Source organism: Apodemus sylvaticus, chromosome 9 (genome assembly GCF_947179515.1).
Source record: "Apodemus sylvaticus chromosome 9, mApoSyl1.1, whole genome shotgun sequence".
NCBI classification, from domain to species: Eukaryota; Metazoa; Chordata; class Mammalia; order Rodentia; family Muridae; genus Apodemus; species Apodemus sylvaticus.
Genome location: NC_067480.1, coordinates 38,835,854 through 38,861,566, shown reverse-complemented (window position 1 = coordinate 38,861,566; position 25,713 = coordinate 38,835,854). Strand labels below are relative to the sequence as shown.

Sequence of the window (25,713 nt, the reverse complement as noted above, 5' to 3'; positions counted from 1 at the left end):
AAGGGCTTTTTTAAACATTACTTTAGTATAAGCTATGGTTACACTAAAAATAGCTTTGTCATTTTAAGAGAGACCAAAGAGAGGGGGTCATGGAGCAATTCCATAGCAGTTTTTTTTTGTGTGTGGGGGGGGATTGGCTTCCCATGAACTAAAAATAAACATGGTTTTACTTGCATCTCTCTTATCAGAGGTCTCCTCATGGCCAACTCCGTGGTAGGTCCTGAGAGATTACTCCCATTTCTAGAGTGAGCGAGCTTTCGTGCTTTTTTCACAGATTTTGATGGCGTCCTTTATCATATTTCAAATCCTAATGGAGACAAAACAAAAGTGATGGTCAGTATTTCTTTGAAATTCTACAAGGAACTTCAGGCACATGGAGCTGATGAGGTAAGTTCCGATGGTTTCCTTGGGACTCTTGTTTTTACTTTACCTTTTGTTGGCCCCTTGCCCTTCAGTGAGGGCTCATCACCCTTACAGTGGCTGCTTTATACAGCTAACTGGGGCTTCCAAACTCCATTCCTATAAAAATGTTCTCCAGAGAAGATTTTGGCTCTTTGCTTGCTTGGTTTTATCTTGGAGCAATAATGATATTTCCTAAGCAAAGTTTAGAAGCTTTTTATAAAAAGGGTCTCACGTAGCCCAGGCTGGATGGCAAGCCTCCAGTTGCTAATGCCTTCATCTTCCAGTAGTAGAATTGTAGGCATGCACCGCCATCCCCAACTCAGGATCTTATTCTTTTCAAATTATTTAGGCTAGACAGATCTTACAAAATAATGTAAACGAAACAGTGCTCAAGAAATAATAGAGAAAATATTTCCTTAACTAGTGCAAAAGTAGTTATAGTTACAATAAGACAGGTTCTGTTCCATATTTAGAATCTTATCAAGGCGGCTTGGAATTCGTAGTGTATTTAACGAATATTCTTTAGAGCTGACCTTTGCACCTGTCCTTCCTTATAACTACCACAGGGAAGTGCAAAGGGCTGGCTAGGCCTTGTGCCCTGGCTTTGGATAGCTAGAGTAAAAGGTTTGGTTCCTGTTGAACTGCAAGTTGCTCTGGGGCGAGCCATTTATGGAAGAAAGAAAATGCTGTTACACCAGTGTGTGCACATTGTGGTTGGGTCACAAAGCAGGAAGTATGACTCAGTTCCTGAATCAGTTTTAACGAATGAGGCTCTCCTTAATCTGCTACGTGAAGATGCAACAATTTCTCTTTCTGATAGTGGTAACTTTTGAACAACTTCAGATTTCTAAAGGGCTGTGTATTAAGGAATAACGATATAGAACTTTGTAAAGTTTTGTTCTACAATCCAATTTAGGGTTCTAAGATCTTTAGGGGAGCTGAGCCCTTTTTTGTTCAGGTGCTTTTGATTTGCTGAAGGAAGAGAAGTAACCAGAGGGAATTTGAGGAAATTTTATCAGAAGACAAGCTGGTCTGCTGCAGCTTGCAACCCAACCTGGCTTGGATTTATTAAGACTCATTCCATCCTGTGCTTGGCCTGCTAGAGCAACTCTGGAACACATCGCAGTTTTCATTGCTCCCACATAGGCCAAAGAGCCCAAGCGGGTGGAGGAAGTAACATTCCCAGTGTGGGAGCGGAGTAAGCACTAAGTGACTCCCTGGGTGGGTTAAACAGTGACCAGCCTGTGATAACCACAGGAAGCAGAACACTCTGCTGCGCAGTAGGCAGATTTAATAGTTATAAGTAGGTAGATCACCTCCCCCTTCTCCTGACTGTTAAAAAGAAGCACACATGTACAGGTGAATCAGGATTGAAAGTGTGGGTGAGCAGTGTGCTGCAGAGGTACACAGCTGTGAGCCCAGCAGTGGGAGGTGGGGCAGGGGCCGTGAGCTCCAGGCCAGTGTGGCCTACAAAGTGAGGCTGGTCTCAGGAAGGTAGCAGAGAAATGGTCAGGGGTTATGCAGGGACAGAGAAGGCCTTCAATGGCTCAGTGGGAGAAAACACTTGTCATGCAAACCTGATGGCCTGAGTTTAGTTCCAGGAATCATGGTGGAAGGAGAAAGCTTGACATGTAGAAGTTGTCTTCACCTCCACACTTGGTACCAGCAGCCACACACTTGATCATAAGTAAAAAATTAAGATACTTTAAAGAAGAAAGAACAAAAGATTAAAAGTGGTATAAACGTGGTTCTAAATGCTTTATAGATTTCAGAATATTGACTTAGTAAAACTGGAGGGGCTTTGGTTTGCTGCATGTCTGCTACTCCCTTTCTTTTTTTTTTTTTTTTTTTGGATTTGGTTTTTTTGAGACAGGGTTTCTCTGTGTAGCCCTGGCTGTCCTGGAGCTCACTCTGTAGACTAGGCTGGCCTCTGAACTCAGAAATCCGCCTGCCTCTGCCTCCCAGAGTGCTGGGATTACAGGCGTGCGCCACCACTGCCTGGCTTGCTACTCCCATTGTTGAAGTATCAGCTGTGTAGGAGTGTAGCTCAGAGGGAGCGTGCCAGGGTTCCTTTTCTACCCCAGACCTTAGGAGAAGCGGTGCGTGGAACACCTGAAGGTCAAAACTCCACGGCCACCGACCAAGGCTGTGACCTTGAGCCCTTCTCCTAAGTTGTGCTTCTGTCAAAGTCCACTTTGTGGTGTGATCGCTGCCTAATATTGTACTGCATGTTGCTGCTTTTCTTTCTGTGTAAGCAAGTGTGATTATGAATTCGTATTCACACTGTTAACCAAATTCTGTAGATGTGGATTAAGTACAGAAATATTAGGAAGTTATTGACTGAACTATTTTGAGGCCATTACTTGAGATAATTGTAAAGAATATTTAAGAGTGGCTTCTCTGAGAGCTTACTGAGCTTCTCCAAGGCTTGGGCTACTCTCCTTCCAAAAAGCTGGACACGGTTAGCAGAGTAAGTGTTTGGATGGGGAAATTCCAGGTAGGCAGACATTAATGTGTAGAATACTAGTATACTAGCTCGCTGAGATTCTGTTAGCCATTGCCCTTCGCATTAAAAGCCAGCTATGAGCCAAGTTCTTTTATAGCACACAATGTTATTAACATACTGACTAACAGAAATCAGTGTCTGGAAGTTGGTCCCCTTCCTTTGCCTGAGCTGGGCTTCCGCCTGTGTTTAGTTGGTACACTCTTTTGTCACACCTGAACTTGCCTGCTTCCACTCTGTAAAGTGCAGTGTAGAATCTGAAAGGAGAAAACAGGCCCTTGAGAGACAGCCTCTGAACTAACCTTTGGATTATAATCCAGTTCTATGAGAGATCTGTTTTGTCACCTCCGTGAGTTCACTTGCCCCTCTAGTTTGCTGCCCACCAATTGAAAATTAAAGGAGATTAGTTTAGGAAAAGTTTATCGAAAATACTACTGTGTGTTTCATAAAATGATGAAATTACCACAAATTTTGGATTAACTTTTCTTCTGTCTGTCTGTCTCTCTCTCCAGTTATTAAAGAGGGTGTATGGGAGTTTCTTGGTAAACCCGGAATCAGGTATGTAGCACTGCTAGCAGCTCTGAATGGTAGCAATTGTCCTGTTTGTGTCCCGCCTTTTGTAACTAGAGGATTTTGTTTAAATTTTCTTTCTATAAAATACATCTGCAGGAGCCCAGTTCTCGAGTCAGCTCCCTCTGTGTAAGTAGCCATTAAAGGGCTCTACTTATTTCAGTGTGATACACAGTGGGTTAAGAATTGATAGGTGGGTTATTATTAACACCCAAGAATGATTGTTTAGATCGATCATTAAGCCAGAAGAGCCTCCACTGTCAGAGTGAGTGCTCTCTGAGCATAATCATAAAGTCTCTTGGCACTGGGGCGATAACTCAGTTGGTAAAGCAGTTATCTCTAAAGCATGAAGACCTAAGTTTGAACAGTAGATAAAGTGTTGCAATAAATCTCCAACCTCAATAAGCCCATGCAAAAACATACAACTCAGCTACAATACTTACAAGCTGCACCCCTGGGTCCGGCAGGGTTACCAGGTTACCATTACACTACTCTTCCCCGCCTGTGAGACCCCTTGCTACCTGCGGCTTCTCTGGGCCGTGTCGTTCTGCTCCATCGTCCTTCCACCTCTCCTCCTGCCGTCTTCCTCTCTCCTCCTTTCTCTTCCTCCACTCTCTAAAACCTCCAGCCCACCTTTCCCTTCCACAACCCAATCACAAGTTAAAATGGGGAGAAGGGTCACATGAAATCACCTGAGTACTCCATCAACTCCTCCTTGGGCAGCCCCTCTGGAGGAAGCAGAATTAACATTAAAATACAAACAGTACCAGGGCTACCCACACCACACAGGTAACCCCAGAGCTTGCTTGTAGCCAGGCTAGCCCAATTGACAACCCCTAGTTCTCAATGAGAGACCCCTTTTCAAAATACAAGATAAAGAGTTGGAGAGACGTCTCAGCAGTTAACACTAATTGTTATTCCAAAGGACCCAGGTCCAATTCCTAGAACCCACATGGCATCTCATAGCCACTTGTAACTTCAGATTAAAACAAAGCCAGTGATTAGTTTTAAATTTTTGTTTAAAAAAAAAATAGTAAGATGGACAGCTCCTGAGGAAACACCCCAGATTGAGTCCTGGTCTCCATTTATTCACAGGAATACACAAATAAGTGGCCTTGGGAAGAATGGACAAACACTGGCTCCCACTCACAACCCCTAGTGACATTAGTGTAAATAACCATGTAAAGGTAGCATTTGCATTTACTAGCTTCTTCAGGCCGCTGTGGGAAGCACAGTCAGCCACGGAATTGATGATTGGTGGTTTTGTTGCTGTTGTTTTGTTTTAAGATTTTTCTTATTTTTCTTATATATATGATGAGTACACTGTAGCTGTTTTCAGACACACAAGAAGAGGGCATCGGATCCCATTACAGATGGTTGTGCGCCACCATGTGGTTGCTGGGAAATCAACCTCTGGAAGAGTAGTCAGTGCTTTTAACCACTGAGCCATCTCTCCAGTCCTGTTTTGTTTTTTTTTTGAAAATTAAAAAGTATTGTAGCAGGATTTTATCCCAGCATGAGGGAGGGAGGCAGAGGTAGGTAGAGCTACTTGAGTTCAAGGCCAGGACTGTCTACAGAGCTGGTTCCAGGACAGCCAGGACTACAATAGAGACCTGTTTCAAAACAACAAGGAGTGACTCTGTGCATGTATGTCTGGGATGTGGTTCTGGGGGTCAGGGACAGCTACTGTCCTCCTTTCTCCTGTGCATACATTCTGGCTGAGCTGAGGCCGGCCAGGCTTTGTAGTAGGCACTTCACCCTCAGTGGACTAACTGATGCTTGATCCTCATCCTCAGTGTTTGTGTGTGTGTGTGTGTGTGTGTGTGTGTGTGTGTGTGTGTGTGTGTACATCCTTGGTGTGTGTATCCTCAGTGTGTGTGTGTGTGTGTGTGTGTGTATCCTTGGTGTGTGTGTGTGCATCCTCTGTGTGTGCGCGCCCTCAGTGTGTATGTGAATCTTCAGTGAGTGTGTACATCCTTAGTGTGTGTGCATCCTCGGTGTGGGTGTGCACCCTCTGTGTGTCTGTATGTGTGGGTGTGCGTGCATGCGCGCGCATCCTCAGTGCATGTGCATCCTGTGCGTCTGTGTATGTGCACGCACTCATCCTCAGTGTGTGCTGTTCCGATCGGAAGTCCCTGATGAGGTCAGACATCGGTTATACTTTGCTTTTTGGATGGATTTCTGAGCAAACCTTAATTCTTTGTTGTCTTGTTGTTGTTTTTTTGTTTTTGTTTTTGTTTTTTTGATTTGCTTTTTTCAAGACAGGGTTTCTCTGTATAGTCCTGGCTGTCCTGAAACTCACTCTGTAGACCAGGCTGGCCTCGAACTCAGAAATCCGCCTGCCTCTGCCTCCCAGAGTGCTGGGATTACAGGCGTGCGCCACCACCGCCCAGCTTGTTATCTTGTTTTTTAATTTTTTCAAATACCCCAAAGTTGAGTAATGATTGTTACAGTTTTTGATATTAACATAACAAAAATGGGCAAAGCATCACTTAGAGTGAAGATTTAAGCAGCCTGTGCTTTCAGAAAGGTAGAGGAAGTAAGCCCAAGGAATAACCTTATTAATAATAAATAATATAAAAGTTGATTATTTGGGAATAGGAGATCCGGTGCTATATTCCCATCATTTACTGTTTTAAATGATCCCCAGAAGTTTAAAGGTATTGGGAAAATAAGTCTAGACTTTGGTATACCATTACTGACCTTTTCCTGGCATTCATGTTACAGAAGAAGGCAGGGTCACCTAGTGGTCAGTAAACACGATTCTCAGTCCCTGTTGTGCCCCATGTATTGGTGACCTCATCCATAAATTCTGTGGCTATTTAAGATACAGTTTTGCTGTGTAGCCCAGGCTGTCCTGGAACTCAGAAGATACCGACCTCAGTCTCCTGGGTGCTGGCTGGCATTGCAGGCCTGCAGCCACACGCTACTTAAATACTGTCCCTGTACTCAGCTTGCTGCTCACAGCCGCTCTTCCCGTCCACTCACTACATTTTCCTCCACCACTACCCAGGACCTCCTTCCCTGCTTTTGCCACAGATGAGGGCATTGTAGAGGTTGAACAGTCTTCCAAAGTCATACGGTGAGGCCAGAATTTGGACCCACTTCTGTTCAGTTCAAAACAGAGTAGCCTGTGTTGTGCTGTATTTAACAAGATCCTGCTTCTCTGAAAAACTTCTTTCTAAATGAAGATACGCTTACCTGTCCTGACTTCTTTGAAGAAAGGCATGGATGTCAAATGAGGGAGAATTCCGAAAACACTGGAAATTACATTTTCAGATAGACGTTTTGGGGGAAGTAACTATGTGAGAAACAGATTCTCTGCCCTGCCTCATCTCTCAGAGGGTTTGTAGTGGGGGGGGGGGGGGGTCGTATTTTATTCCCAGAAATCTTCCACCTGCTAGCCATGCATATTAAGCTGTTAGAGAAAATACAGACATGTGCAGCTTAGCTTCATACAGTCCTCTTCACAACTGTTTCTAGAACCTAGAGTTTCAATTGGAATTCCAGATTGTTACTTCTACAATTGTAACTGTTCATCTTTGTTACTGCTTGGGATTTATTACTATCTATAAATACATATTATGGTATAGGATAGGTAGAGATGAGCAATTGCCTCTCCACTATGTTTACTTAGGAGAGATGAGTCTGATTTTTTTTTTAAAGATTTATTTACTTATTATACTTAAGTACACTGTAGCTGTCTTCAGACACTATTTCTTGTGGGGGGGAGCTGCTGGGGGACCCACTTGCTCACTGTCTCTGTCTTCAGACGCCCCAGAAGAGGGCAGCAGATCTCATTATGGATGGTTGCGAGCCATCTTGCAGATGCTGGGATTTGAACTCTCTACCTTCAGAATAGCAGTCGGTGCTCTTAACCACTGAGCCATCTCTCCAGCCCTTGGTTTGGTTTTTGTTGGTTTTCATATAACTAATTGATAGTTTTTTTCCTCCCACAAGGATACAATGTTTCTTTGCTGTATGACCTGGAAAATCTACCTGCATCCAAGGATTCTATTGTGCATCAGGCTGGCATGTTGAAGCGAAATTGTTTTGCCTCTGTGTTTGAGAAATACTTCCAATTCCAAGAAGAGGGCAAAGAAGGAGAGAACAGAGCAGTTATCCATTATAGGGATGATGAAACCATGTAAGTATCAACTACTGCTCCTCAAGCCTGAGTGTGGCCGACTCGCAAGGCACTTAGAAAGAAATGGAGTGTCATCAGCGGTATATGGAGCCTGTTGAAATTCTTTCTTACAGAGTTTCTTAATCTGGGATATAAATGATAAAAAATAAAATAGACCATTTCTAAGCATCTAAAGTTGACAAAAGATGAAAAGAAAATCCTATGCTTTGCTTTAAGGCACTAATTTTATGATTTCTTTAAATGTGTTTATTCTTTAGACTTCCTTATTTTATGTGTTTTGGTATTTTCTGGTTGTGGGGAAGCTTTGTAGGATGAGATGTAAACTCTTGTCTTCTGGAAGGGTAGCCAGTGCTCTTAATCGGTGAGCCATCTCCAGGCTCAAGGCACTATTTTTCTGAATTCTTTTACTGAGAAGAGTTTCCCTTGGGCTGGGGAGATAGTTCAGCCCTTCAAAGTACTTACTGCTTTTTCAGAGAATCTGAGTTCAGTTCTCAACTCACATGACAACTCACAACTCTCTGTAACTCCACTTCCAGGGCATCAGGCACATGTGTGCACAGGTATCTGGCCAGAAAAACACCCCATACGTATCAAATTAAGTAAACACATAAAAATTTTTAAAGATGTCCCAGGTAATCAGGCACCAGAGGCTAAACATAGATGCAGTTACTGCAGCTCTTAAGTTATATGTATGAAGTATATAAAATCATACATATGTGAATGGACCCTATCATATGTAAAGAGATTTTTTTTTTATAAATAACATTCAAGAATAACTAACTTAAAATGCCTAATATATACAAGATAAATGAATCTAGCTTTGTTCATTTCATTTCCTTGGGAATGCATTTATTGCCCTGCCTTTGCCGACTCCAAATACCCTCTCTGGTTCACCTGTGTTTCATTGATAGATGCTTTAGACTCCACCCTTCTACTTGTAGGTGAGGTTAGGAACAGTTCTTTTGATGCTGTACTTAATTCCTAAGTTTTGTGCCCTCAGGTATGTGGAATCTAAAAAAGACAGAGTCACAGTAGTCTTCAGCACGGTTTTTAAGGATGACGACGATGTGGTCATCGGAAAGGTGTTCATGCAGGTACGGAGCAAAAATCTTCAGGGGAAATTGTGCTGTAGGAAGCTAATTCTTTGCATACTTGTGTACACAGCCAATATGGTCTGGACTTGAAGCTCAAAGGCAGAGCTTTTGCCTGATATGCATAAGGTCCCAGGTTTGGCCTCCAGTGCCTAAGCAAATGGTAACAGACAGAACAACATGCATATCACATACTCCATAGAATAGGAAAGACAACTGTTCTGTTAGTGTTGAAACTTAAAAATGTAGTAAACAACCCTGTCTTAGCATGCTTCTTTGTTGCTATGATAAAACACTGTGACCAAAAACAACTTGGAAGAAAGATTTATTTCACCTTAGACTTCCAGGTTGCAGTCAGTCTCTGAAGGAAGTCCTGATAGCTCAGAACCTAGAAGCAGGAACCAAGGCAGACAGCCTGGAGTAGTGCTGCTTTCTGGCTTGTTCCCCATAGCTTGCTCAGCCTGGTTCCTCATACAATCCAGAACCCAGCCCTGGGGTGCCGTACGACAGAAGAGCTGAGTCCTTAAAATCAGTCATTAATGAGGAAATTGCCTCACAGACATGCCCACAGCACAGTCTAATGTGACAGTTCCTCCTCAAGATTCCCTCTTCCCTAATATGTCTGGGTTTGTGTCAAGTTGACAAAAACCAACCAGTATAGCCCCAAAACGTTCATATCTGTTACCTGTTGATGGTTCTGGCAGACAAGGCAAGAGAGTGAATTAATTTTGGCTGACTAGTAACTATCCTTCCTTCTGTGGTGGAGTCCTTGATCTGAAGTGCAGTCTCATTTCCTTATGTAGGTGTTTGCTCAGTTTTGTAGCAAGATCTACTCTTGGTTTGGTTTATGACCATGCCTTTTCAGAATGGTCAGTAATGAACTCCAGAGTAGGAGATAACGTACAGTAGATGGAGTTGTAGCCTGACTGACAGGAGAGCCTTGCCACAGGCTAAGTGAGTCACCATAGACTGCCTCCTGCTGGAAAGAGTCCCTCCGGGAGTTAGAAGAACCTTTTGTCCTTGGGATGTTGGTGCAGTGGAACTCAGCATTTTCTAGACCCGTTGCGTTGTGTTGCTGGCCAGTCACTGGACATTGAGAGCTGATTGGTCAGGAGGTATTCAGGCACTGCTTTCTGAGGTAGGTCAACATTCAAAGTTTAATACATTGGTTAGTTTTTTTAAAGCTATAAGTTTACCTATCCTTGGCAGAATGGTGAATGCTGTTTTATTTTTTAATTCTGAAGCAGCCAGGTTCGTGGCCCAGCCTCTAATCCAACCACTTAGGCCTGAGACAGGAGGATTGCTTCAAAATGGCCTAGGCTATAGATAGTAAGACCTTACCTTAATTTTTTTTCCTTAGCAAGAAAGTTCTGAAGCAGAATCTCCTTCCCCTCCCTCCCCAGCCCCCATTGACTTGAAAGACAGCTGTGCTTATCACAGTTCTGCTTGGAGTTTGAACTGCCTCCTACCTAGCAAGGGGAATTTTCAAAATGCTCTCCTCAATAATGACCTTGTACTGGGACTAACTAATCAGGCGCCCTAGTTTAGGAGTCCCTATGCAGAGAAACTTGAATGTTGACACTTTGGCATTTGATAGTCTTGGGCTTCGTGAAGAAAACAAAAGGCTAAATATCAGACTCTTAACAATAAACCCTTAGATATTTCATATTTTTTTTCTGCAGAGTTAATGGGAACTAAATACATTAGTTAAGATGGGCTAAATGTAGGCTAGCAACTAATGTTAAAAACAATGAAGTATGAATTTGTCTCTTTGGGGGGGGTGAGTTTGTTTGTTTGTTTTTAACTCTTTTTCCACCTTGTTCCTGGAACATTCCAAGCTGTTTTTTTTTTTTTCTTCCTTTTCTTTCTTTCTTTTTTTTTTTTTAAAGATTTTTTTTTATATGTGAGTACACTGTAGCTGTCTTCAGACACCCCAGAAGAGGACATCAGATCTCATTACAGATGGTGTGAGCCACCATGTGGTTGCTGGGATTTGAACTCAGGACCTCCAGAAGAGCAGTTGTGCTCTTAACCTTAGCTGAACCATCTCTCCAGCCTCCATCCACGCTATTTTATACTTCAAATTTTATCTCCTAGACTTTACTGCAGTTTGCACTGTAGTATTTTATAAATGTTCTTTTTTGTGTATGGAGAAGAGTATGAATTTAGACTCCTGAACATTTGTGTGGCAGAACAGTTACCTAAAACGGAAAGCAAACCTATTGTAGTGGTTTTGGTTTTGATTTTTATGTGTGCTGCCAGTATTTCTAGGCGATGACTGTTCCCTGATGGCGCCCCATCTCCTCAGCTGCCTTCTCCTTACCAGAGGCTGGGGCGATTTGCCTTGGTAACCATGAAAACCATGTTAATAACCTAAGATTTTTCCTGAATCCAGGAAAAGTTAGTTTTGTTTTGCTTTGCTTTTTCTCCTTTTTTGATTTGTTTTTTTTTTTTAAAACAGGCAGCCTCTCACCATGCAGCCCAGGCTAGCCCAGAACTCAAGTGTTTACCCAGCTGTCTTCACATTTGGAGCAGTCTGCTCTCCCCACCACCCATGTGCTGGAATTAGAGGGTCTGTCACCACATCTGTCAATTGCTTGTGTTAAGACACTCTTTGTTTCATTGGGACCAGTAAGAAAAGTGTGGAATTTGCATTTCATTTTTACTCGTGGGCCATGCTGATCTTCTAATGTATGTTCCGGTTTTAGTGCATGTGCTACTCAAGTGAGCACTTCTGTTTTCAAGACTGTCTCACTATGTAGCCTAGGCTGGCAGTAATTTGTGGTCCTCCCTCCTTAGTCTCTTGAGTTCTGGAGTATGGTGCTATGTCCAGCTTGAATTAAACCCTGATTTAAGATGCTCCTTTTTCATAAATAGTTTATCTCCAGATTTAATTATACTTTCTTGGAAGAAAGAAATAGCCCCATGGGCTTAGCAGGTAAAATCATTTGCCACCAAACACAATGGCCTGCATTCCATCCCAAGGTCCTTTATGGTGGGACGAAAGAGCCACCTTCCTGAAGTTGCTCTCTGGTCTGCACACACGTGCTGCAGCACAGGTGCCCCACACAGCAAATGAAATGTAACAAATGTTTTCTAAAAAGAAATAATGTCCTGGTATTCAACAGATGTCCTATCCTGTCAGAAGAAAAAACCAAATCTGATTGATTTGTGTGAAAGATAAACAAAGGTGGGGTCTGTTGGGAGACTGTTGCTGTTGCTGTTTCAGGAGAAAGCTGGGAAGAAGAGAAGAAGACATCAAGGTGTCAGGCCATTTCCTGCCACAGAAAGTGCTGATTAATTCCTTTGGGGGGATGTAGAAAAGGAGAAAGAGACTAGATCTCTTGTAGCCAAGGATGATCTTGATTGTTTGTTTGTTTGTTTGTTTGCTTGCTTTTAATTGATTCTGTTTTGTTCTTTGTGGAGAAGATGGTTGAGACAGGATTTTACTGTGTATACTCATGGCTATCCTGTCCCTTGATACATAGACCAGGCTAGCCTCAAACTTAGAAAATGCCTGCTTCTCCCTCCTGAGTGCAGGGATTAAAGGCGTGCACCACCATGATCTTTAATTCTTAATCTTTTCCCAAGTGTTGGCTTTACAACATGTACCCTGTCTCCAAATATCTTTCCTTTAGGGAAAAGAGTATGTTGGGAAGGGAGCTAACTGTGTTCTTTCTCTTCTCCCTAACCCAACAGCAGCCAGACAGTACAGTGCTATCTCAGAGGCAGTGTATAAAATCAGCAGAATATCACATGATCTATATTTTGCTTAAGACTTGATAATCAGTATGTCTGAGGGTTTCTATTGCTGTGAAGATATACCATGACCACAGTAACTTTTGTAAAGAAAAGCATTTCATTGGGGCTGACTTACATACAGTTCAGAGGTTTAGCCCATTATTGTCATGGTGGGAAGCAAAGTGGTGTGCAAACATGGAGAGGAGCTAAGAGTTCTGCCGTCTGGATAGACAGGCAGCAGCAGGAAGACAGAATGAGCCACTAACTAGGCCAGGCCTTAACACCTACCCTTAATGACACACCTCCTCCAGTTAAGCCACACCTATTCAAACAAGGCCACACTTCCCAATGGTGCCCTTCCTATGAGTCTATGGAAGCCATTTTTGTTCAGATTGCCATACTGTGTTCTTCTGCCGCTTCCTGCCCATTGCAATGGTTCTGTATTGGGGGTGGGGGGTAGGCATGCTTTCCTTTACTCAGCAGAACTATGCTAGACAGACTCTTTGAAGGACAGAGAAGACAGAGGAATAAAACAGGAGTTTTGGCCTAAGGATCTCAGCCTGGCAGGGCAGCCAGATGTCTTAGTGAATAGTGAAGTGTAGAGATGCTTGTGGAGAAGGGAATAGCAGCCCTCAGAGTGTCCAGTTGTCCCTGTCTGTTGGAGACTGACTGTAGAAGAAGAGGTAGATGAGCAGCCGTAGCCACACCTCCTGTCATGGCTGTACCCACCATGTTTTTAGTGTCCTAACCCCGAGGCTGTCCTTAACTTCATGCAGCTGCCCTGTTTCAGGAGACCGACTCAGTCTCCATGTTAGATTTATATCTTTCTTTTTAAAGGGCGGGGCAGTGAAGCCAAGGCTTTGCATGATGTGTTGCTGTCACTGCTGGGGACTCTTGCAGAAGGTGTTTCGGTCCCTTGTCTTTTTAGATGGGAATACACAGGGTCTGGGGATCAAAGGATCAAGGGAATGGCCTGGGGTTTTGTTGTTTTCTTTTGTTTTGTTTTTTTTAATTCCCTAGTCCTTTTTTCTTGCAGCTTGTTACTTTGGTTAAGGACATGGACTCTCATTATTTTGGGTTGTTTGGCTTAGTTTTTTGAGACACTCTCTGTAGGCTGGGGCTAGCCTTGAATTGTGAGGTATGTCCCCTTCCAAGTTCTGTGCACTCCTGGTTGATTAGTGTTTTCTTACTGTCTGTCTGTGTGTCTAATTGAGGGAGGGGGTGTCTTTCTATGTAATTCTGCTAGCCTGACTCGATTCCCCTGCCCTACCCTCCTAAGACAACTTAGGAAGAGTTCTTTCATTCTGTCATGTTTGGCCCCTAAATGGAAGGGTTAAATTTGCTTTAGAGTTTTAACTGTTAAATTCTAAATAATACCAGGTAAAGATTTCATAGTTAAACTACTTGATCAAAGCCCAGCGCCCAATAAAACATGGTATTCATGAGGCTGGAGAAGCCATGTAGTCAGGAGTTCAAGGTTCTTGTCATATACATACAGAGGACCCAGAGACATAAACACATACATAATTTATTTTAAAAAGTCCTCATTGAGCTGGAGAGATAGATGGCTCACCAGTTTAGAGCACTGACTGCTCTTCTAGAGATTCTGAGTTCAATTCCTAGCAACATTGTGGCTGACAATCATCTGATGCCCTCTTCTGGTATGTCTGAAGACAGCTACTCATAAATAAAATAAATTCTTTAAAAAAAAAAAAGTCCTCATCAGGCTGGAGAGATGGCCTGGCTATCTTATAATGAGTTTACAATCATCCCAGCTACATGAAGCCCTGCCTGCCTGGGGGTGAGGGGGTGAAAGACATGGGGAAAGCAAAGAAGTGAGAGGCACAGGAGCAGGGGAGTACTGGGAACCCAGCCAGTTTGTAAAGGTCTTTCGTGTATGTGTAGAATGTAAAACTCCAGCTAAAGCCTGGGTCCCAGTTACCATGAAGTTTTAAAGATTTCCCTTTAAAAAACAAAGAACCACCCTTTCACCCTGCACATGAGAGAGCAGTGAGTTACAGTGCTCTCTCCACTGGAGCCAGACCTGTGCTGTGGCTGTTTCTCTTGCTGGTGCAATCTTCCCACTCTGCCCTGACAGGCGTGTGTGTTGCTTGCTGTGTAGCCCAGCCTGGCCTTGGAATCGTGATCCTCTTACCATGTGAACCCAAAAGAAGAAAGGGTTGTACCACAGTCTGAAGGTCTGGCTTGGTCAGGGCTCTCTAGCCTCCTTGACTCTGGTATGTACTGAAGGCAGCTAGCACTTCTTGTACCTGAGCTTTGAAGGTTCATTTGTAGTTATCTGCTGGTCAGAAGGACTGCAAGGGTCTGAACACCCTTGAGTGCTGCTCATCGCATACAAATTTCCCTTGCTTATCTCCACAGGAGTTCAAAGAAGGACGACGAGCCAGCCACACCGCCCCGCAGGTCCTCTTTAGCCACAGGGAACCTCCTCTAGAGCTGAAAGACACAGATGCTGCCGTGGGCGACAACATTGGCTACATCACCTTTGGTGAGGCTGGAGAGGTAGTCCAGCGGTAGAGTGCTTGCCTAACCTACACACCAGCCTGGTTCATTCTGGACACTGCACCAAACAACCCAAAACCTTCATCGCAGGGTGGAGCCGCCTAGCATTCACATAGCCAAGTGCCTAAATCTAGGCGGCCGTAAGGAACATTTTCAGTGGGCAGAAGCAGGCATGGCATGTTTGTGTTTCCTCTTCTGAGCTGTGGTGTCACGGAACTGATGACAAAGATAGGCACTGACTTGCTGCCGTCGTCATTTCCTGTTAGTTCTTCTTAAATGATGAGGGGAGGGGGTAGCTTTTGATGTCAGGAGTGAGGGGTGGGCCGCATCAGCATTGCTTGGCAGCTCTATAGAGTTTTTTGTCTCGTGCCAGTGCTTGGATTTTTGCTTCTAATGCCTAAGCTCAGCTGCGATTTGCTGAGTCTTCTTTTACACTGAAAATACCAAACTTCACGTGTGTGAGCTTAGTGAGCTGACTCATTTCCACACTGCAAGGTTGTCTCCTTTAGTTCACCTTTAGCTAAAGGTGTAGCTGTTTGTTGATGGTGAATACAGTTTTATCCCATGTGATTTTTTTTTTTTTTTTTTTTTTTTTTTTTTTTTTTTGGAGACAAGGATTCTCCCTCTAGCCCTGGCTATCCTAGAATTTGTTATTTAGACCAGGCTGGGCTCAAAGTCAGAGATCCGCTTTTCTTTTTCTTCAAACCAAGGTAAACTGAGAACCAGAGTTCTACCTTTCTTCTCAGCCATTCAGTTCAGCACAGTTGATAGAACTCAGGGCTCTTGGTGTTAGTGACAACTATATTACGAACAGGAGCCCAGAGGTGGGTCTGTCCACTGCAAAAGTCAGGACAGCATGTACAGGCCAACAGGCGAAGAGCTGCTTACCCAGCCAGGCCTGCGTTGGGGTTGGTAGTCATGGTCAGGAGATGAGTTTTCTTCAGAACCTAGGTTTCCTGACAGTAACAGTCTACACTTTAGCACCAGAACCCAGGACAAAGCGGTTTGTTCCTAACCCTGAAAGCTAGAGTTGAATATGGTATCCAGATTTGAAATGAGTGCCCAGAGTTGCGCTTGCTCTCTGTGTGGTGAGCCTCCCTCCCTGCACTCGCCGGCACTCTGACCGCTGTCTGAGGGTAGTGCACACACCCACTGTAATGCCTTGTTTCTGTCCCCGTCTTAGTGCTGTTCCCTCGCCACACCAATGCCACTGCGCGAGACAACAGCATCAACCTGATCCACACGTTCCGGGACTACCTGCACTACCACATTAAGTGCTCCAAGGTGAGAGGCACCAGCATCCCCACACTGCCCCGTGGGACTGGAGAGACAGCTCAACAGACTTCCTACTGCTCTTTCAGAGGACCCGGTTCAGTTTCCAGTAACCTCCTGCTCTCTTCTGACCTCATAGCATACATAAATTCATGCAGGCACATGAATACAGTAAAAAAAAAAAAAATCTTTAAAAGGTTAGAGAAACCATCTCCTGGACCAAAAGGGTAGCTTGGTGGTAGAGCAGTTGATAGCATGCTCAAAAGCACCAGTTTGGCCCCCACTACCCTAGTAAGAGAACTGTCTCTCCCCTCCCCTCATCCTGCCTATAGCAGAGGGCTGAGTCTCCATTTCTGGTATTGCTGCTTAGCCATCCTGACCCCCCCATGTGCTCCCCCACACCCCCCATGACTTATCCCAACGAAAGGACTGCTGTCTTTCTAGAACATGAGCCTGCTTCAGATCTTCCTGTGTTTGTCCTTAGGCCTATATTCACACACGAATGCGAGCAAAAACATCCGACTTCCTTAAGGTGCTCAACCGTGCACGCCCAGATGCCGAGAAAAAAGAAATGAAAACAATCACGTAAGTAGGAGGAACCGCCTTCCCATCCCTGACGCCTGCGCCAAGGGGACTGAAGAGTACTGTGTGTGCATATGGCTGCCAAAGTGCAAGTGAAATTGAAAGGGCTTCACCCGGATGCATCCGGAATACCTGAAGAGGCCTGAGCCAGTGCCTACTTATTTCCTCTGGTCTGCTCTCAGCAGGAACTGTGTACAGGACAAAGACTGCCCTTGTCAGAGAGGAAGATGACAGAGTAGTAAACAGTGTGGCTCTGTATACATAAAAGGCCAACATGGTGTAGGACCTAGAGAGTTGACTCTAGTGTGGGTGGCATTCAAAACACCTTTAGATCCCCCGCTCCCTACTCAGCGGTGTGAGGCCGCTGTACCTAGTTAGACTCCATTGCCATTTGAGAGCTCAGCTGAGTACTGTGTAGTAGTTGAAGGTTTCCAAGCCCAGGAACATCAGGCATCTGTGCTTGGGGGTAAGTCTCCTGCCATTCTGCTCTGCCACCTACATACAGCCTGAAGGTTTCTGTTCCATCTGATCTCTGTTCAGAGACCGCATCAAATGCCATGTTAAGGTGTGACCACTGCACAGCGGATCTATAAAGTGCAAGGTGGGCCAGTCAGGCGATGCCCACGGAGACACTTGTTCTCTCTGTCCTTTCAAGACCTTGTTGCTGGCGCCTGCAGGTTCTTCTTCCCTCCTAGTCTTAACAGCAGTGCTTTCTAGCAGCCATCACTGTGACCTGGGAGGAAAGAAAACTTGCCTGGGTGGTGTGTCAGAACCACACAGAACCAGCTACTGGGGCTGCTAGGGCTGCTGGGGCTAGAGTGGGAAGAGTAGTTGAGCTCAGGAGTTTGAAGTTGGCCTGAGTAACATTAGCAAGATCTCATCCGAAAACCAAACAAAGAATTATTTATTTCTTATATGTATATGAGTATACCATAGCTGTCTTCAGACACACCAGAAGAGAAGAGGGCATTAGATCCCGTTACAGATGGTTGTGAGCCACCATATGGTTGCTGGGAATTGAAGTCCGAACCTCTGGAGGAGCAATTCAGTACTCTTAACCACTGAGCCATCTCTCCAGCCCTGGTTTGTTTTTTTGAGACAAGGTTTCTGTCTTAGGGTATCCATTGCTGTAAAGAGACACCATGACCCAGCAACTCTTATAAAGGCAAATATTTAATTGGAGCTGGCTTACAGTTTCAGAAATTTAGTCCATTATCATCATAGCAGGAAGCATGGCAGCGTCCAGGCAGGCATGGTGCTAGAGGAGAGTTCTGCACCTTGACCTGGCTGCAGCCAGGAGAAAGAAACAGATTCTTCTGCCCTGGGAGGAGCTTTAACATCCACCCCCACAGTGATCCCCTTCTTCCAACAAGGCCACACCTACTCCAATGAGGCCACACCTCCTAATAGTCCCACTTCTCATGGGCCTAGTGTAGTCAATCCACTATATAAACCTGGCTGTCCTAGAGCTCTTTGTAGAGCAGGCTGGCCTAGATCTCAGAGATCCTCCTGTCTCCTCCTCCCAAGCACTGGGCTTAAAGGTGTGCATCCATCCCCACCGCCCAGCACGTCTCAGAGATTTCAAGACTAGCAGGTTCCAAGCCACCCCCAGCTGTCAAGTAGGAGCAGTCTCAAAGGGGTCTGGGTTGGTGACCTGAAGAAATACCCACACACAGCAAGCTAAGAAAAACAACAGCAGGTCAGAAGGTGGTATCTTAAGACTGCCTGGGGGCTGCTTAAACCACCTACCTCCACCTTGGTGACTGCCCTCATCTCTGTCTCGTGGCCAGCAGGTGTTCCTGGTAGTCGCTGCCGAATTGGACAGAAAGGCAGGAATTGATTCCTGTCCTGATAGAGGAGCCTGAGGAAGGATGAATCCTTTACAGGAATAAATTTAGTTGTTCTAAACCTCCATTCTGCTAAGTATAGACAGTAGATTAAAGTGGGCCTATTAGGAGTGTGGCCCCAAGCTAGAAGTTGTCTGTGGAGTCCGCACAACACAGTTCTTGGCTTTTCTCTCCGGAGGCCATCAAACAGTTTCATTTGGGGCTGAACAGTAAACACAGAGCACTCCGTTTTTTGCTCTCCGTTTCCGTAGTTCTCAGTTCTCAGTTCCAGGCTATTTTACCAAATGCCCTTGGAGTGAGTACCATGTGTAGGCTCTTTGCAGGTCTAGAGCCCTCTGGGGATTTACTAGGTAGAAAAGGATCCCACGGCTCAGGAAGCCAGGACCAGGCCTGCGGTGTGTGGACCAGAGTGTACCTACCACATGATATCCAGAATGCCTTTAGCCTTTGGAGTTGGATTTTTTGGGGTTGTTTGTTCATTTGAGCCAGAATCTCACTATATATCCCTGGATATCCTGGAACTTACAGAGATCCACCTGCCTTCACCACCTGAGTGCTGGGATTAAAAGCATATGCCATCATGTCTAGCTAATGTTGTGGGGTTTGGGTTTTTTCCTGGTTTTTCGAGACAGGCTTTCTCTGTGTAGCCCTGGCTATCCTGGAACTCACTCTGTAGACCAGGCTGGCTTCAAACTCAGAAAATCACCTGCCTCTGCCTCCCAAGTACTAGGATTAAAGGCATGTACCACCACTACCCGGCTAATGTTTGAAATTTTTAAGGTGGCTTTGAACTTTCTTCCTCCTGTTGAAAGGTTAAGAAATTGTTATCTAAATGGGATCAGCAGGGTATAAGGGGCCTCAGTGAGCTGAAATTCAGGTCTATCGAAGCCATCTGAAAATGAGTGAAATGTGGGGGTGGCAGCACATGCCTTTATCCCAGCACTCAACAGGCAGAGGCAGGCCTGGTGTACATAGTTAGTTCTAGACCATCCAAGGCCACAGAGGGGACACTGTCTATTCTCATCTGCTGGGAACGTCCAGTGTGCTTATGGGCTTGGCATGGTGATATTTAGTGTTGTGTTGGAAGAAAGGTAGTGGCCCTGTTCTGTGAAAGGCAGGTCTTGACAGAGCCCTGTGGCTCTAGAGGCTTTGCTGGAAGACTTTCCTCCGCTTTTGTTTGGTGTCCTTTGGCGTTCCGCCCCAGGCCTAGAGTATAGGGTGTGAGGAAAGGACCTCTGGAGTAAAAGCCTTCACTCTGTCTCTGCTTTTGAAGGGGGAAGACTTTTTCATCCCGCTAACTCTTGGGAACTGAGGAGGAAGCGCTGATGACCGAAGGCTGGACCGCTTGCTACTGGATAATCGTAGCCCTTCCTGTTGCACCTTCTCCAGGTTCTTAAGGGATTCTCCGTCTGGGTTCCATTTTGTACGAGTTTGGCAAATAACCTGCAGAAACGAGCTGTGCTTGCAAGGACTTGATAGTTCCTAAGAATTAAAAAAAAAAAAATTCCACTTGATCAACTTAATTCCCTTTTATTTTTCCTCCCTCACTCCCCTTCCTTTTCCAAGCTGTTTGCTTTGCAATGTTACTGGTAATGAGTTGCAGGTAATGCAATCTTAACTTGTTTTCTTCTAAGTATTTGAGTTCAAAACTCCTGTATCTAAAGAAATACGGTTGGGGTCATTAATAAAGAAAATCTTTCTATCTTACTTGAGAATTTGTTTGATTTTCTGGACTCTGAGTCCAAAGAGAGGAGGAAAAGGTGGAACCAGCACGCCTCCCTTGCAGAGGAAGGAAGGGCTGGTGTGTAAACCGTTGGGGGGGGGAGCGAGAAGTCGGCACTTGTTTCTTTGGGTTCATTTTATTGGTCCTGCTTTGTAGCCCATGTTGGCCTCAAATGCTCCAGCAGTCTTCATGCCTCAGTGTTCTGAGTCCTGGGGTAATAGGATGAGTCGCCTTGGGTTGTGTGTGTGTGTGCTTTCTACATTGTAAAGCTTGGTGGCTAACACTGCCCAGCTGCATAGCCAGGGAACTCCCTTAGTGTGACAGGCAAATTAAAATATTCTGGGGCTGGGAATGTACTTTGGTGGATATAATGTATAAGCTTAGATGTTTCTTCTTCTTTTTTTTTTTCTAAGATTTATTTATTTATTATATGTAAGTACACTGTAGCTGTCTTCAGACACTCTGGAAGAGAGTGTCAGAGCTTGTTACGGATGGTTGTGAGCCATGATGTGGTTGCTGGGATTTGAACTCTGGACCTTCAGAACAGCAGTCGGTGCTCACAACCGCTGAGCCATCTCTCCAGCCCTTCTTTTGGGTTTTTTTTTTTTTTTTTTTTTTTTTTTTGGTTTTTTTGATTTGTTTTTTTTTCGAGACAGGGTTTCTCTGTGTAGCCCTGGCTGTCCTGGAACTCACTCTGTAGACCAGGCTGGCCTCAAACTCAGAAATCTACCTGCCTCTGCCTCAAGTGCTAGGATTAAAGGCGTGTGCCACCACTGCCCTGCTGTAGCTGTCTTCAGACACCCCAGAAGAGGGTGCCAGGATGGTTGGGAGCCACCATGTGGTTGCTGGGATTTGAACTCAGGACTTTCAGAAGAGCAGTCAGTGCTCTTAAACCACAGAGCCCCAGCTTAGATAACCTACTTTAATAAGGGTTCTTAAACCAAAGGTTGGGGGAAAGGATGGACAAGGAGGATGAGGGCCTTTTAGGAGTTCTTTGGGGCAACTCCAATACTCATTGTCAGGATATCTGTAGTCCAGTCTAAAACATCAACTGTACATCAAACGTCAATAGTGACAGTCCCCAGTCCAATTGGCAAACACTAAGCAGGAATCAATAGCAGTGGATCAATCCAGAAGAAACCTCGAGGCTCTGCCAGATTGGCAGGAGTCTTTAGAAGTAGTCAGAATACCACAAGAAGGTTTTTGGCAAGTTCCCACTATGAAGTCATGTGCCCCCTTACATGTCTGCTTGAGCAAAATATCCTCTCACAGACAGCTTTCAGAAAAACACCACATAGCACAACTAAGTCTCCAAATAAATTGGCACTTCAATAATGTTTATGTAACCTTTCATGAATCCCTGGGTTCAATCATCAGCACCATATATACTGGGTTTGGTGGCATGCACCTTTAAGTATTTATTTTTATGTGTATAAATGTGTGTGTGTGTGTGTGTGTGTGTGTGTGCACTGGTAAGAAAATACCTTTTGAAGTGGAGTTAATGGTGTTTTTGAGCTGCTCTGTGGGTCTAATACCAACCCAGGCCTCTGCAGAAGCAACAGATGCTAACCACGTACTCCTCCCTATGCTATGGCATATACCTTTTATTCCCAGTACTTGGGAGGTAGAAAAGGAGGGTCAGAAGTTCAAGGTTGGCCTCAGCTATACACTTGAGTTTGAGGCCAATATGGGCTACATGTGAGACACTATCTAAAAAACAAGATGTTTTCCATCTACCCTGTGTACAATGTGCGTGTGTATGAGGGGGATTTGAGGTGGCTGGGTGGGTGGTTTTGAGATAGGGTTTTGCTGTGTAATCTAGTCTTCAAACTCAGATGCACCTGCCTGTGCTTCTGAGTAAAGCTTCTATTTGTTTTGTTTGTTTGTTTTGTTTTGTTTTTCGAGACAGGGTTTCTTTGTGTAGCTCTGGCTGTCCTGAAACTCACTCTGTAGACCAGGCTGACCTCGAGCTTAGAAATCTGCCTGCCTCAGCTTCCCAAGTGCTGGGATTAAAGGCATGCGCCACCACTGCCCAGCCTAAAACTTGTACTAAAACTGCTTGTTCTTCTATCTTAAATAACAAAGGGCATTTCCTAAAACTTCAGGACTTCACTATGGCGCTAATGCAGACTGACTGGGCCCAGTTCCTCATCATACATCCCAACAGATCTGCCTACTCCACAAAGCTCACATAGGAGATCCCTGCTGAATAGAGACCTGGATAGCTAGCAAAGTGTGCTGCCTCCTAGCAAGATGCAGTGCCAAGTCCAGGATGATTTTTCAGGCAGTGTGTTGCAGACTAGTTTGCCAATCAGTAAGTTGTGCAGTCACCTGACTTTATACTGGCAACTCTTCTACCATTTTAATTTTGAGATAACAAGCCTGGCAGTGGTGGCACACGCCTTTAATCCCAGCACTTGGGAAGCAGAGGCAGGCAGATTTCTGAGTTCAAGGCCAGCCTGGTCTACAGAGTGGGTTCCCGGACAGCCAGGGCTACACAGAGAAACCCTGTCTAGGAAAAAAAATGGAAAAAAATAAAGACTTTAAAATATCCTATGTCATTAGGCGTAATTTATTAGAGTGGGTTCCTAGGGACCTACAAGGTCTCCTGTTAGTTTTGTTTGTTTTTTTGTTTGTTTTTTTTTTGGGTTTTTTTTTTTTTTTTGGTTTTTTTTTTTTTTTTTTTTTGGTTTTTTTTTCCCAAGATAGAGTTTCTCTGTATAGCCCTGGCTGTCCTGGAACTTACTCTGTAGACCAGGCTGGCCTTGAACTCAGAAATCCCCCTACCTCTACGAGTGCTGGGATTAAAGGTGTGTGCCACCAACGCCCTGCACAAGGTCTCCTGTTTCTGGGAGGTAATAAAGTATCTTGAGAGAGAGTGTAGTTGCTGGCAACCACAGGTGAACTGGAGACCTGGAAGAGAATTCTGGGGATAAATGGGAAGGCGACAAAAGAGAAATGAGTCAGGACGACATTGCCCATCAAGACTGAACTTTACTAATATTTAGTCAATAAAGGCTATAGCCTTTAAAGTAAAACCCTCCCCACCACCACCACCAGCAGCACCCCAACTTCAAGGAGTCATCCGAGAACTCTTTGGCTCCTCTTCTCAGGGGTCGCCAGCAGGGATTAAAGGACTTCACGTCTCACAGATCCCAGCATGTTTCCAGGTGAGACTGCCCTGAGGCAGCCTTGATTTCCAGGTGAAAATAGCTGTATTGTTCTCAGAAGAACAAAGGCCAGTGATAACACAAGCAGAAGGCTGGGGGCTGGCGGCCAAGAATGTCACAGGCTGATGGAAAGGGCTGAGAAGTCCAGCTCACTGCTGTGGGGGAAGGGACAAGAGAGAGATTTAATAGAGTTTCAGTGGTAGTTTTGATAGAGTTGGTATCCTTGTCAGTTTTTTTATTTGCTGCTATCTAATCCAATCTGGCTTCTGCCTCTCAAGTGCTGGGACTACAAGCTTGCACCACCATGACCAACTATTGTTTTGTTCCGTTCTGTTTTGTTTTGTTTTGTTTTGTTTTGTTTTGTTTGACAGAGCGTCACTCTGCCCAGGCTAATCTGCAGCTCAGCTGTCTTCCTGCCTTGATCTTCAAGTGCTTGGATGACAGGTTTGCTCCACCCAACCCTGCCTAGCCTTTCCCTTTGTGCCAACTTTAGAAAGAGAGCTCTGGATCTCCCTATGCATTCTTGGCAGTGGTGGCAACTTGGCTTGCTTCGTTTCTTTTGAGATAATTTCACTACCCACCACCCTTTGGTATCCTCCCCTCCCACTCTGATCCCTGTTTCTTCCTACTTAATCTCCTAGTCTTACACTAGGGAAAGGATACCATGTCCTCCAGCACCATTAGCAATCCTTAGGGAAGGGTGGGATTTCCTGGGCACTTCCTTCCTCTAACAGAAATGTTGGAAGGTCCAGCCTGAATGCAGGTACCCTTTGCTGCTGTGTAGCTGTGGTCCTAACAGCAGCAGCATGCCTTGATGGCCGTGTTTCGTGATGCTCTTTCCACCTTTCAGGTCTTGAATTCTTTTTTACTTCACTTTTGTCTTGGGGTTTTACTTCTAATGGAGAGCTTAACCTTTAACTTTTTATTGATTCTTTGTTTCACACCATACACATCAATCCTACTCATCATCCCTCCCCTTCCCTTCATAACTGCCCTTGCAACCTGTCTGCCCCCAAAGAGAAAACAAAAGCATAAAAAGCATCTCATTGTGGAAACCATAGTATGCCACAGTATATCATCTTGTCTACACATCTTTACTTGCAAATGCTCACTGCAACGAGTCATTGATCTGATTCAAGGCCTCTGGCTTCTGCCACACCATTAATACTGGATCCTCACCAGGATTCCTCGCCGTTTTCCTGTTGTTGCCTTGTGTCCTGGAGATCCTGCATGACCAGCCCTTTCACGGGCTCAGAAATTCCTAGATGTTAGGGAGGACAAGTGCACACAGGTTTGTTGTTTTGTTTTGTTTTTTTAAGACTTATTTATTATATGTAAGTACATTGTAGCTGCCTTCAGACACTCCAGAAGAGGGAGTCAGATCATGTTCCTGATGGTTGTGAGCCACCATGTGGTTGCTGGAATTTGTACTCAGGACCTTCCGAAGAGCAGTCAGTGCTCTTAACCACTGAGCCGTCTCTCTAGCCCCACACGCAGTTTTTAAAAACAATAAACTCTAGTCCTCCTTGGAAGTAGAAGCAGGAGGATTTCTGTGATTTCAAAACAAACATATTTGATACAATGAATTCCAGGTGAGCCCAGGCTGCATAATGTAACCGTGTCTCAAGAAAACAAAACAACAACAGAAAGCCAGCTAGGTAGTGGTGATGAATCCCAGCATTTGGGAGTCGGGTAAACAGGCAGCTCTCTTGGATTCAAGGCCAGCCTGGTCTACAGAGTTCCAGGACAGCCATTTACAAACACTGCCTCAAAAACAACCCAAAAGCTCAATAGGGTCTTACCATCTTGCTCAGGTAGGCAAGCAACAGCAATAACCTGTACTTTTTAGGGAGCGGCAGGGACAGTGTCTCTGAGACAATTTGGTTTCTAAAGAAGTACTACGGGTAATAAAATGAGGTTGATTAGAAATCATAGGAGAACATATAGCATTAAATATTCTTATAATAGTAAACAAACCCTGTCTCGGTCCCACAGTGTGTTGTCAGCATCAAAAATCCATGCCGAAGGGAGGGCGAAGAGACGTTTTCTTCAATGATTTAGCCACTGGTAAGGCATTCCCGCTCCTGTGAACACCTCTAATGAAACTCATTGGATCCTTTAATAAAAAAGTGATGGGGGACA

The 25,713-nt window shown here is 44.6% G+C and overlaps 1 protein-coding gene across 2 annotated transcripts in view; it reads left to right on the top strand.

Annotated features, from left to right (window-relative positions):
• The window catches only part of Arpc2 (actin related protein 2/3 complex subunit 2), a 32,057-nt gene extending 11,672 nt beyond the window's left edge, over positions 1–20,385 (top strand). For both annotated transcript variants that reach the window (XM_052191792.1, XM_052191791.1), the window contains exons 4-11: positions 275–387; positions 3,418–3,463; positions 7,436–7,622; positions 8,623–8,716; positions 14,837–14,963; positions 16,161–16,261; positions 16,734–16,834; positions 19,952–20,385. In XM_052191792.1, coding sequence (XP_052047752.1) covers positions 275–387; positions 3,418–3,463; positions 7,436–7,622; positions 8,623–8,716; positions 14,837–14,963; positions 16,161–16,261; positions 16,734–16,834; positions 19,952–19,976 — 794 coding nt within the window. In that variant the 3' untranslated portion in view covers positions 19,977–20,385. The remainder of the gene's footprint in view (positions 1–274; positions 388–3,417; positions 3,464–7,435; positions 7,623–8,622; positions 8,717–14,836; positions 14,964–16,160; positions 16,262–16,733; positions 16,835–19,951) is intronic.
• The last annotated feature ends 5,328 nt before the right edge of the window (positions 20,386–25,713 follow it).